Genomic DNA, 12,758 nt, shown 5'->3' with positions numbered 1-12,758 from the left:
TTAATATGTGTCAGATTCAAAAGTTCTTGGGCTGTTATTAGGTACTACATATCTTTTCTTCTTTAAACCTGGTGGGACAGACATTTCTAATCATAAACTAGAAGACTGAAAGCCAGACAATGCAAAAGAATTTGGAGGAATGCATAATATTTTCCCAAAGCTCCCTAAATTAACATGTTTTATAACATGTTGTGTATTCTGATCATATTTACATATACTCTCAAAAGATAAATTGAAATAGCTGATTTTCCATAATAGAGAGTTCTCTTAATCTGCTGTTTGTTAGTATTTTTGTCACATTCAAAAAACCTGACTTGCCATTATCATAACAATTACCTGCAGATGTAATACTTCATTGTAATTTTATTGCATTAACAAAGCTGCAGAGGAAAGATGAAGCTGCAGCAGAGAGACTCTGTTACTACTTATAAAACAGAAAAAAATTCTTGAAGAAGTGAAGAAGGCTTATACTCTGCTGCAGGTTTTGCCAGTGGCAAAACAGAGTGATAGAGTTTGCAGTCCTGCCAGGCCTGGCATCCAAATGTCAACTTACTGCAAGCACAGGGGAGGTTTCAAGTCAGGTCCTGTCTTCCAAAACTTTAAGACCAGCTCTTCCAGCTTCAGTTCTGATGGCTGGGAAAGACCTAAGTAGGCCTAGATCTTCCTTAAGTGCTGGATTTCTTCCACATGCACAGGGGAAAAATGCTGCATCAGTCCTCAGATAACCTACAGATGCCATGGAGCCCTCCCTACAACCCACCCTGATGCTAGGCACAAAGAGGACAGGAAGCTGGGATCACCACACCTTCCTTCTCAGAGATATATGCACACCATGCAAGACTGCAGTGTGTTGTTGGCTGCCAGGTACCCTCTAGGTTGCTCCATCACTTACAGTCCATCAACAGGATTGGGGAGAAGCTGGTGAGGAGCTTGACATAAAAGATTTTGGGTTGAGATGAGGACAGAGAAATCCCTTACCAATTAATAACATGGGCAAAACTGGCTTGGCTTGGGGAAATTAATTTTAATTAATTAATTGCCAATTAATAACCAAGGGGAAACTGAAAAGAAAAATCTTATATCAGAACATGTTTTAATCATATTATCTTCAGGCTTGAATAGGAATCTTGTGCCTTTCTGGTGTAATTCTTAAAGTGGCTTTTACTTTACACTGGTGTGTACAGCCCAAGTCTAAGAACACCAATGCTGCACAAAGCACTGTGTGACAGAAAAGACGGTCTCCCTGTCCACTGGACAGGCAGAACCCACGGAAATATGGATCAAGCAGCCAGTATGGGGTTGGGTTTAGGCCATGAGCTCTGAAGACAGAAAGTCAGATGGGATATCCCAAATGTGTCTCAGGGAAAGAAAAATACCAACAACAAAGCCACCACCACCAAAAACTCCCCAATCAACCAAAGCCAGTGGGAACCTGTGTATTCAGTTCCAGAAGTTCTGTGTTTCTGCTGGTCAGCAATAGTTCTGCTCATTTGTCCTTGCTGCTCTGTTGCTGCTCTTTCTGGTTTTGGTGCTTTATAACTGGATTGCCAGAGACCATGGAATTTGAAAATGGAATGTTTTGTGCTGCTTGTGTGAGATGGAAAGCAGCAGGCACAACAAAGGCTTACGTGGCTGGTAAGATGGGAGGCCCTGGGAAGGATTCTGGGAAGCAGAGAAATGTTACAAGACAAGAAGAATAAGAATTTACCAAATCAAATGCTTCTCATGGTAAAGCCGTGGCCTGTGTCTGTTTGCACTCTCTGAGTTTTGTTTGTCCTTGTTGCAGCAGTGCATTGCGAGCACCTGACCTGGCTGAGCTCATCTGGCCTTCGAACCTCTGGGGGAGAAGCTGCAGAAGGGACCAGGAGTGACTCCCAGCCACTTGTGTCACCTAATGTGGGGGCTCCCTTGGCCATTGGCAGTGCTACTCTTCAGCACAAGGACCTCTGGCACCATCTTCAGCAGCCTCAATTCAGAGTCAAGGGCAAGTCTCTTGCAAAGCCTTCCTCCAGTTCCATCTTTAGAAGCTTTCATGTCAGCAGGGACTCTCACTTCTGGAGCTATGAAGGTTAACAAGCCTGAGCTTACAGTCTGCTGGTTTGACTGGCTTCCCCACATTCCCTCCTGAAAAGCATTTATGTAATTGGGAATTTTGCATGGTCACATCTTCTCCAGATCTTCCTGTAATATAAAGATAGAAGTTTTGACTTCCAGAGCTAAATGAAGCCCCCTTCCTTAGCTAAATGAAGCTAATGCAGTCCTTTCTGCATCAAAGACCAACTTCCAAACGTGAAGCTCTTTCTTCCTGCATCAGCTGTCACCTGGAGCTACATAAAAAACCTATTTTTTGTAGGAAAGACTTTCTGTGTTTCAGTTCAATGGACTCCACCAAGTCCATACTCCCCGTCCATAATCACTCTGTAAGATTGCGGTTGCAAACTATGATATTCCTCCCAGAAGTTTCCCTCTTCAGCACTCTATGATGAACATCACCAGCTCACCAGTGACATCAGTACTCTGACTCAAATATTCTAACACATGCTGTAATTGGGCCTTAAACGTTTTACAGACCCCAGCTTTTTCCATGCAATGCTCTCTTTGCTAGTATTCCCTATTAATTAAAGGACTTCACTTTTTCTTCTTTTTCCTCTTCCCTCACCACATTTTTAAAATATGTTCTTTAGTAAATTTAATGAATAATGCATCTTCAGCCTCCTCCCTTCTCAGAGGTACTGCTGTATATACTGTTCCATGTTGTCTTTTCTGCTTTTCTTGAAATTCCAATTTTCACCATTCTATAATTTGACAGCTCCCAGTGCAACTAAACCTACAAAAACTTCAACAGGATGCTAAGAAACCCTTCTCAATAACCATGATCACAGACCATCTTGATAATTAATCACAGACATCTGCAGGCAAGTGTACACTAAATTGTTTTCATGAAAGTGTCACCACTATTCAGTCCTTGAAATTAGGGAACTCTTTTTCCAAAGTATGAAATTGCTGTTTTCGAGGAGAAGATTCCAGAACTTCTAGTCCATGAACATCTTTCATCTTTTCTTTAAGTTCTCTACACCAGTCACTGATCAAGCCAGTGTTTAATTGGTGATGCTAGAGAAAGGCTGCAATTTCAATTTTTAAAGGACTGAGGCTTTTTAGCTGTCAGAGCTGATCTGTAATCCAGGATAATGAATCTCATCTATTCTGTGTCAGTCTGTACTCCTCTATGTAATGAACTCAGCACAGTGGTGTATTAGATGTTTGGAAATAAATTATTTCTTTCATCTTCTCCCTATCATACTTCAAACTTCAAGCACAGTGTACTCCAATGACATACCTGAAGGCTGTCATTTTCAAACTCCACTGGAATGTAAAATAGAATTGCAGTTAGGCAGTATTTATGACATAGCCTATATAGGATTTACATTTTTAAAAGATGTTCTTAAGAAGGTTCTGTGTGTACCTTCAGAGAGCGACTTAAAACAAGCAGTGAATTATGTCCATGTGCTGGTTCATACTCTTATAAGCCCTAAGTGGGTGACAGCCATGCAAATCAGCTGTCCATGCCAGCAAGTGGCTGCTGTGTGACCTGCACAGCAGAGGTCCCCTGCAGGCACAGCTCCAGCATCCACATCAGCCACAGTCTGGGAAAACATCTGTGGGTCATCAGCAGGGAGGAAGGTTTGGACATGGAACTTCAAAGATCTCCTGTTGTCAGACAGGAAGGCTCTTCTGTGTCCCTCAATATCACTTTGTGTGTCCACATCTCTCTTTGTGTCCCTGCACTCTCTCTTCTGGTCCTCACACATCCCATTTTGTCCCTGAACACCCCTTTGTATTCCTGCACACTGCCCTGAGTTCCTGGAAACTGCTCTGTGTCCCTGCACTCTCCTTTGTGTCCCTGCACATTATTTTGCATTTCTGCAAACTCCTCTGTGTCCCTTCACATGACTTTGTGTCCCTGTGCATCTCTCTGTGTCCCAGCACACAGCTTTATGTCCCTGCAAACCATTCTGTGTCCCTGCACACCCCCTTGTGCCCTGCAGATTGGGTGTCACATTGACATGCAGAACATTCTCCTCTGAATAAGAATCAAGCTGTGAAAGGCATCATGTACTTCTGCCAGCCCTTCCCACAATTTCTTTTCTTGGTGCTTAGAGAGCAAACACCTTTAATGAGATCTCATGTGAAATCCAACCTGCAAACTTAGCTTTACAGGTGTCAAAATTCTGTTTCTGGGCTTGCGTCTGATTTGGCAAAATTTACCCAAAATAGAAAAATACTTTTTTGAAGATTTAACTGAAGATGCACAAGATTCATGGCGATCAATCACCTTCCCTCTAGATGCTTAGTTATTCTTTAACAATATTTTCGGTACAAGTATCTAGTTAATAATATTTTTATCTGGCAAAATGTATAGCACAAAGTTTTACCCTATATCAATGCCATATAGAATTTTAGTAATGTCAAGCTCTCTAAAGCTTTAGCTCCAAATTGGTTGGGGGGAATATAATATAATTTTAAATTATTTGATACATCCAGGAAAAAAAAAATTCTTTTGAGGTTCACTATATTGCTGAGAAATTTATCCACATTTTTATTCAAAAGAAATGTTTTCCTTATTCCTCCATTTTAACCCTCAGAAAGAAATTTTTCTCCCCCACTGACTTAATAACAAACCTGTTAGCAATGGCAATTTGTGAACTCTGTTAGGAAAGAGATGCTTTTAATAAAACAACACTAATGCTTGTTAAACTTTGAATACACTCACAGACTTGAGAAACTGTTGCAAGCACAAGGGTTACAGCAATCTGTGCAGGACTATGTCCTGTCTTCACAAAAGACAGGTGCTTATGGCTGACAAAATATTAATGATTGTGGCTGAACAGTCCTTGCCCGTTTTTGTATTGCATTTTCTATAAATGCTCAAGGATCCAAAAGGTTAGTGCACAATGCAGTCTGCAACCTCAAGGACATTAGAGGCTCTGTCCCACTCTGTCCCTTTCCTCCTGCAGCTTTCTGGTTTTTCCATTCACCCACTGGAGCTATCAGCAGTTCCGTAACTTATTACCCATGATCTGTGTTGCTCTCCCTGTAGCACTTTTGCATTTTGAGAAGATTCTGCACTATTTCAGCAACTCTCACAGTCCTGTTCAGGATCAATTAATAAATCAGGTAGGCAGAACATAAACTAAAATACTTCATATTTAAATTACAGACTTAGACTGTGAAATATTACAACCTTAAACAGTCTGCATTTTCCCTGGTTATATAAAAAATGTGATTCAGACTGATGGAAGCTACACTATTTCTACAAACTGACTCAGGCGCAAAAGATGTTTAGCTGTAGGAAGCAAGAACAAAGAATATAACCTCCACAAGATCTGAGGATCTTATAATCTCCACATAGAGTCATGTGGTTTGATTTTAATCACAGGACACTGGAACATGCACAACATACATGTTTTGGTGCTACTGAGGGTTTAAACCCACTTCTCTGACCTTTCTTCCCCTGCTGAACACACATTGTAAGAAGAAAACTGATTAAGAGATGATATGTCTAATCTAATCTAAGCTTACCACATTGAAAACAGTGACACTGACAAAAATGCTAGGTTTTTGTTTTTCTAGGGAATGATGTTATGCAAATGAAAATAGTAAACGGAACAATCAGAAGGACAACTAAGATGTTTTTCTAGTACTTACAGGGAAGTTTTCAATACAAGCACTACTCTTGCAAACCATTTTCCTAGTGAAGAATAAGTTTAGCACTCTTTGACAACCTCAAATACACTCTGCTGCTGCTTGAGACACTGAGAAACCCTCTGCATCTCCTTTCAAAAACAGATGCTGGAAAAAAAGTTGAGGCGGGACATAAAGAGTGAAGAGTGGCTTTCAACTATGAATATCTAATCTAGATCTGAAAACGAGTTTAGGTCAGAAGTGGGACGTGGTGATGTCATGCGGTTGTATTTGTGGACAATGACTGCACAATGTAGAAAAATATGTCAGTTAAAGAAGAAAGCACACTCAGAGCAACTTAAAGAACCAGAGCTGTCATTCCAGAGTATAGAAAAACTGCGTAACACCTCGTAACACCTGTATATCTGTATCTATTTGTCATCCAGATATAAGCAATAAATTTACACCAAAGCAGGTGCTACTGAGACATTTCCACCTGTTATATATTCTTGTTCTTACATGAAGCTAATTATAGTCATTGCAAGCCATGTAGAAACTTTAGGTAATATATTTTAAATTAATTGTTTCATTTCTCCATACTCTTATTTTTGAGGAGGACTCTTCAAAGCCACCATCAGCCCCACTCCAGGAAAAAAACCTGTCACCTGAATAACACACTGCTATAATGCACTTACTGTAACATCCCTGGATTTACCTTTACAGCTGCATTTAGCTAATTAGAGTGCATTTTACATCCCTTTTCTTTGGTAAGCCTTTCTATAGCAGCACAAATGCAAAATTTATCTACAGGACAAATTTGCCAGCAGCAAAGGAGTAGGACTGGGTCCTAATTGCAGGGTGCTGAAGTGTAATGTCTGTGAAGAGGAGTAATCAAAAGTCTTAAATTTCTGCCTTCATTGCTCCAAAAGTAAAAAGCAAAATACACCTTCCTTTGGTGTATTTGTAGAAAACCATCAGTTTTCTAACACAGATTTACTGTGTTCTTGAAATAAAAACTGCACGCAGGCAAAAATCCCCCAACAGCCTGCCCCCCTCCCTCCAACCAAACAACAGAAAAAACAGAAGAGGGAAATTAGAAAGAAAAGAGATATGTACTTTATATACGTCTTAGCTTTTACGAAGGGGAAAAGATCACAGGCCTCACAAATATCTTCACTAACACCTAAGTTTACTGTGCGACTTGTAGTAGACAGTGTAGAGGTACAAGAGCAGAAAATTAAGTACATTTCCTGAATTACTGCCCCAGGGCAAAACCTCTCCACTTTAAAATATAGATTTGTGCCGTTTTGTGTCAGGAATCTTATTACATGAGAAACTGATTTCTCAGTGTTTGACATTAGTCTTTCATTTTTTGTTCTCTGGGGAAGTCAAGAGTTCTTAAGTGGCATATTGGCCTTCTTGAAAGGTAAACCCTAGACATTTAAATGTACATGTGCTGCAAATCCAGTGAGAATTCCTAACTTCTGACATAGTTCATCCCCTAATCTTTCAGCAGGGTGGGCCTGGCTACAGGCAGAGAAATCAGAAGCTGCTGCTCTTGCTGCAAATATACTGAGATAGCCAGGCCATATGGTGAGCTCTTGAGAGAGGGAGAGAAAAAAAAATTCTGAAGAGGTCACCCTGACTCAAAAGACTCACATTGCTCTGGTTGATTCATCTGGGTCATGAAACAGCTCCCAGGTGTGGTCACAGGGTAGCTCTCAAGAGGTAGGAGAACAAGACAAATACTATGAAGTCAACACTCAGCAAATACTTCCATATGTTGTGATTCCAAACAGCATTCTTATTATTTACTGCTAATCCTCCCTCTCGTCTCAAAACAAAGGAAGGAAAGAGGACAGATGGAGTTAGGGTATTTCTAGCGTGTTTATTAGCAGGAAAACTGATGTACATTTACAAATATCCCTCTTGCCAGTCACATAAGGGAAGACTGTATTATTTGCACCAACCAGACATTATCTCTTTGCTGAACCAATACCATATTGCCCCTGCTTGGGAACCCACTCCTGACCCTCTGAGCTCAGTGGTTCAATACCCAGAAATCCAGTCGGGTCCCTTCCACTGCACAGCAGCACAGTCAAGAGCAGACAACTCAGCCACAAGCTCCAAACACTGCCAGGAGCTGAATCCATTCTTCACTGCAACACAGAAGACAAAACGTCTCATCAACACACAAGGACTGAATGCAGTACTCTAAGATCTAGGTCCATGATTTTTAGCCAGAGATTTTTCAATCCTGCATAGCAAATACCAGTGCATGTTGCATTACCATTATGAGGCTACATAGGAACAAAAATGTTATTGTGGGCCACAAGAAAGTGAGAGAACAGTGCAACACCAGTCTTTCAACCTGGGACCTTCTTGGAAAGTTCACTCTTACGTGGATCACTTGTAAACAGAATGGCTTAAGTTACAGAAACTGCAGAAAATGCTGTTATTTACAAATGGTTGCCTATAGCAGGTTCACAGTCTTTTGGCATTTTTCTTTTTCTTTTTTTTTTTTGTTTGGTTTGTTTTTGAACATTTGTTTTAGAGGTTTGTTGTGGTGTTGTTTTTTTTGTTTTTTGGGTTTTTTAAAATTTATACTCAAAAACTTAAGTTTGTAAGGGCTACTAATAATGAACATGCAAGGCTATTTTTGTATTATAAGTACTAGAAATGGGCAGTATACAGCAGTAATGTGAAATTACTCCCATTTACTCAAACACTGCAGCAGGGCTACACAACTCGCTAATGGAAATTGCTGGTCTGGTTGTGTTGCATAAATTTATGCATGAGTTGAATTTAAAAAAAAAATCTTATCGTTATTTCAAGTAATTTTCATATAATAAAGTGAACACCATACTCCATACAGTAATTGTAAGAGATGTAATATTATTTTAGCCATGATACTTTAAAAGGGCAAACTGCATGAGGAGATAATATGTTCTTAGATATTCTGACACTGTGGAAAAAGCAGACATCTTTTAGTTCTGTCTTGAGATACTAGATCAGTAACATGAGCTGATCATATGGTGAAAATGTGTAAGATTTTCTTGTAAAGACCATTTTACTGAGCACTAGAAAATGTTTAGCAAATGGCAACATTTCCCAAATTGTCTGTCTTACTGATTTTTTTAAAACCTATACATCTGTAGCATACATTAATCTTACAAAGAACCAATTCTTCATCTTAGTATTGAGTTTAAGTGATTGAAGAGGTTACAAAATCAGAAGGAACTTGGCCAAAGCACCTAAGATGTCAGCAACCAGCACAATGTATTCTGACAGAACAGCTAAACCTCCACAAGCATCAATAGAATAGCCTCAAACCAAGCTTGGCTCTTTGCAGATAAATTTTTGCTCCCTTGGGCATTCTCAGGTGTAACCAAGAAACTATTTCTTTTCAGAGAGAGAAGAAAGTGTAAAATCTCCAATGTCAATTGAAAAGATATAATATTGCAAAGTTAAAACCAGGACCTGAAGCATTAAGCATTAAAGACCTCTGGCTAATTTTAGCTCTGCACATTATTTACATCAGCTTTTGGTAAAACACAGGACTTTGAGTAATTCTTCCTTATTAGCAGACTCATCAGATACCACATTGGCAGAGTCTTGCTCTACTTTGGCTTTATCTCCCCATTTGTCTGACAGTTTGTGATGCTAAATGGAGTACTGAATACCTTTTCTGAACCATCAAATTGCTTGTCTGACTCAACACAATTTTTTTCTTTCCTTTGTACAGAAACAGTGAGCAAAACCTATCTAATCAAATGTCAGTGTGTACCTCCCTGATAATTATGTGAATTCCCTTTGCAGATAACAGAGCAATTGGCAGTTTTGGAACATGGTTCATTCCATCCTAAGGGCATTTCAATGGGTTGGGTATAACATGACCTGGAAGAGTTTTAACTCTGATCACTGACAAAGCTTTATATAGATACCTATAAAGGTTCCTGTCTATGACAGAGGAAATTTCTCCCACCCTTTCTAAGTACAGCAGCCCATAGAGCAATGAGCTTTTGAATGCAGGTCATGGCAAACTCTTCTCAAGACTCTAAAAAGCAGTAAAAAAAGGTCACCATGATACCTGTCTCTCATGATCCAGAGCTTTTCCATGTCTTTGTCTGTGAACAGCATTGGAAACTCTCTTGATGTAGTCAAAATGAAAATTTTCATGGATCTCTCAATCCTTTGCCTCCCCATGTCCCCCCAGACCAGTGCAGACTAATATGTGTGACAAAACCATTCTGAGAAAGCAGCTACACCATGTTGTGGAGCATGCACAAAGTTCCCCATGGCACACCACTGCTTGAAGAAGGAGGAGAAAGAACACAGGGAAGAAAAAGCTTTGGGAGAAAAATAAAAATAGAGAAGCCATCTTAGATGAGGAAATGGAGAAGGTTGTGTATACATGTATCTATATTTATCTAGCTATCTGGAGATGAGATAGGCAGATATCTAGACACTGAGGGAGGCTGAGGTGGGATGGATGCTGAAGTGAGAACACAGGCACGCAAAGATAAGGTGGTGAGAGGAGGAGGTGGTGGGAGTGTGCAGAGTGGGTCAGGAGACATGCCAAGCGAAGAGCTGCATAGTAAGAGAGGAAGTGAGAAAAAGGAATTCAGAATAGAAGCAGCAGCAAATAGAAAATAAGCATGTAGGCTCATGGTTACAGAGTTTGGGGACACAGAGCATACAATGACAAAAAAACCCAAAACAACAACAACGAAAACCAAAACCAAAACCAAAACCAAAAAAATTCCAAAAAACAAACAAACAAACAAAAAAAACCAACCACACAGCAGAGAGTGTGAGCAAGAGAGAAATTGCAAGTTTGAGGAGAAGAACTTTTCAAGCTTAGGCAATGAGTAATAGTACAGAGAAGCATAAAATAGAGTGAAGAATATGTAATAGCTTAGGTCTTTATTTTTTCTTTTTTCACACCTTAATTTAATCATGAGTATCTTAGAGAAAATGCAACACTTGCTGCACATAATTAAATGTGATGCCAATTTTTTAAGGCTCAATGCAGCATAAAAAGTGGTAGGAAACACAGCTGTGTAGACTTGCTACACCTAATGCTATTTCAAATGTTACACATTCAGGAATTGAGGTGAAAAAATTGAAAAAAAAATGTTAACTGCGGCAACCTGCATCAAACTGCAGTATCAAGCCTCATGCTTGCATGTGGGCATAACTCACGTCTCACTAAAATCTGGTCTAAACAGACCTGTGCCCTTTCTACACACCTTGTGTAACTGGCCAGTCTGTGGTCTGACACATGCTACTGAGACTAGCTCATCCAAATTTCAATCCTGAAAAACCACCATCCTTAAAGAAAACGTGTCTGTGTGTTCTTCATATTGAATTAAACTCATTCTGTAAGCTGAAGAAAACCCCAGTTTTTAAAGAAGAATGCATAAAGTGACCATATAAATCCACATTAATAGGCTGCTTATAATCTTCCCCCTCAAGCTCATCTTCTCTTGTAAAAGCACTGAAATTCCCTTATGCTCCTATGAATAAATGTAAGAAAGAATAAACCATTTTTACTTGATCTTTTACAATTACAATAGATTAAGCAGGCGCATTTTGCCTTCTTGCAGTGTCTTTACCTGCCTACTGCTGTTCTGTAAATGTGAGGTTATTTAAGTCAACCATATCATGTAGTTTTAAGGTCTCTTGCAGCGTATCATTTAAGTAAGTATGTAACTGCCTCCACTATTGCTGCTTGTGATCAGCTACAGTTTTTCTGCCATGGTAATGAAAGAATACATCTTACAGCAGCTATCAATCACGCATGGCATGATGGGATTTCATGGCCCTAGGCAAATCCTAGGTGCACACAACAGGATGTACAGCAACAGCTAGGAAAAAGCCATATACTTGTCAAATCGTATTACTTTAAAGAAAAACAAACCAATTACTGAAGAGTACTAGGAATGGCTAATCCAGAGATGAGTGACAGGAAATGTACACTGGACCTTCTTTTACCACTGGATTTGAAAAGAGCTACCTGTGCCAGCTTGTCCATCCCTTTTACTCTGTGGGTTATTTAAAATTGCAGCTTTCTATTAAATGTACTCTCCTTTTTAAGGTTGTCATTTCAAGAAGTTCATTATGTAACAGACCAGTAGTTACAGTAAGAGTGTCATAGCTGATTTCTAAAAGGCCGGCATCTGCACCTAACACTGACATGGAAAAAAATACTTTTAAAAAAGGAAGAAAAAAGCCCCCCAGACATTCCAGAAAAGCAATGTGAAAAATACATTAAAAAAAATTAAAAGTTCTGTGTAAGTAGAGACTCACAAAGAGACAAAACATTGATATTTTCTCTTTCCAGTTTCTTCATTAATGCAGTGTGATGACAGATACGGTCTTTATAGAAAAACTATGTCTATTTGTAATGTTTTCCCCCACACCTGTGTTTCCAAGAACAGCACCTTTTTGGGAAAGGGGTATGACCCAAATTTCTTTCTGACAAACAATCTACTTCCTTTTTTAACTCCAGTTGTCCCACAAGTGTTTCAAGACAAAGCACTTCCTACTTGAGCAATATGCCCTTTTCTCCAAGCTAGACATGGACAAAAATACCCAGAAGTCTTTAAAATACTTTCAGTTCACGCATCATTTTACCAGGTATGTATGAATCAACTAATACATGTGACCACTATTATTGGAGGGTTTATACTCTGCTTTTGCCAGCCACTTAATTATTTTCTGTAACTGAATTCACAGACTTAGGTCAACTCCTCAGTTCTCTCCACATACCACTTGAATGGAAAAAGCACTGTATTTTTAGCAACCTTCTCTTTTCCTAGACACTTTCTCTTAGATACAATTATTCTTTTAACCAGTCTTTGCTACTAAATTGATGTGTGAAAAAGGCTATAGAAGAGATTTTGGTACGGGGAACACTCCTGCTTCTTACCAAATTTCTCAAGATAACCATGTTTCTTCCCTCAGCAAATCATCAGTACTGATGTGGTTAGCTGTCAGGCAGAATTACAGCAGCTATCATTTCAGAAAGCTTCTTTTATAACCATGCTCTTATATTTGAGAGCAGAAGTGAA

At 39.4% G+C, this 12,758-nt stretch overlaps 1 protein-coding gene across 4 annotated transcripts in view; it reads right to left on the bottom strand.

Annotated features, from left to right (window-relative positions):
• CAMK4 (calcium/calmodulin dependent protein kinase IV) overlaps positions 1-12,758 on the bottom strand; it is a 136,270-nt gene that overhangs the window by 85,814 nt on the left and 37,698 nt on the right. The window contains exon 1 of one of the 4 annotated variants that reach the window (XM_039733409.1): positions 7,739-7,884. The exons of 2 other annotated variants lie outside the window; for them this stretch is intronic. In XM_039733409.1, the coding sequence (XP_039589343.1) occupies positions 7,739-7,869 (131 nt within the window). In that variant the 5' untranslated portion in view covers positions 7,870-7,884. Of the gene's footprint in view, positions 1-1,708; positions 1,801-7,738; positions 7,885-12,758 lie in introns of those variants that run through there. One more of the 4 variants, XM_039733411.1, reaches the window with a different exon arrangement.

Source organism: Passer montanus, unplaced genomic scaffold, assembly GCF_014805655.1.
Source record: "Passer montanus isolate IOZ18808 unplaced genomic scaffold, ASM1480565v1 scaffold87, whole genome shotgun sequence".
Lineage (NCBI taxonomy): Eukaryota > Metazoa > Chordata > Aves > Passeriformes > Passeridae > Passer > Passer montanus.
Note: the sequence above shows the minus strand (reverse complement) of the source record. Positions and strands in the feature narration are given on the sequence as shown.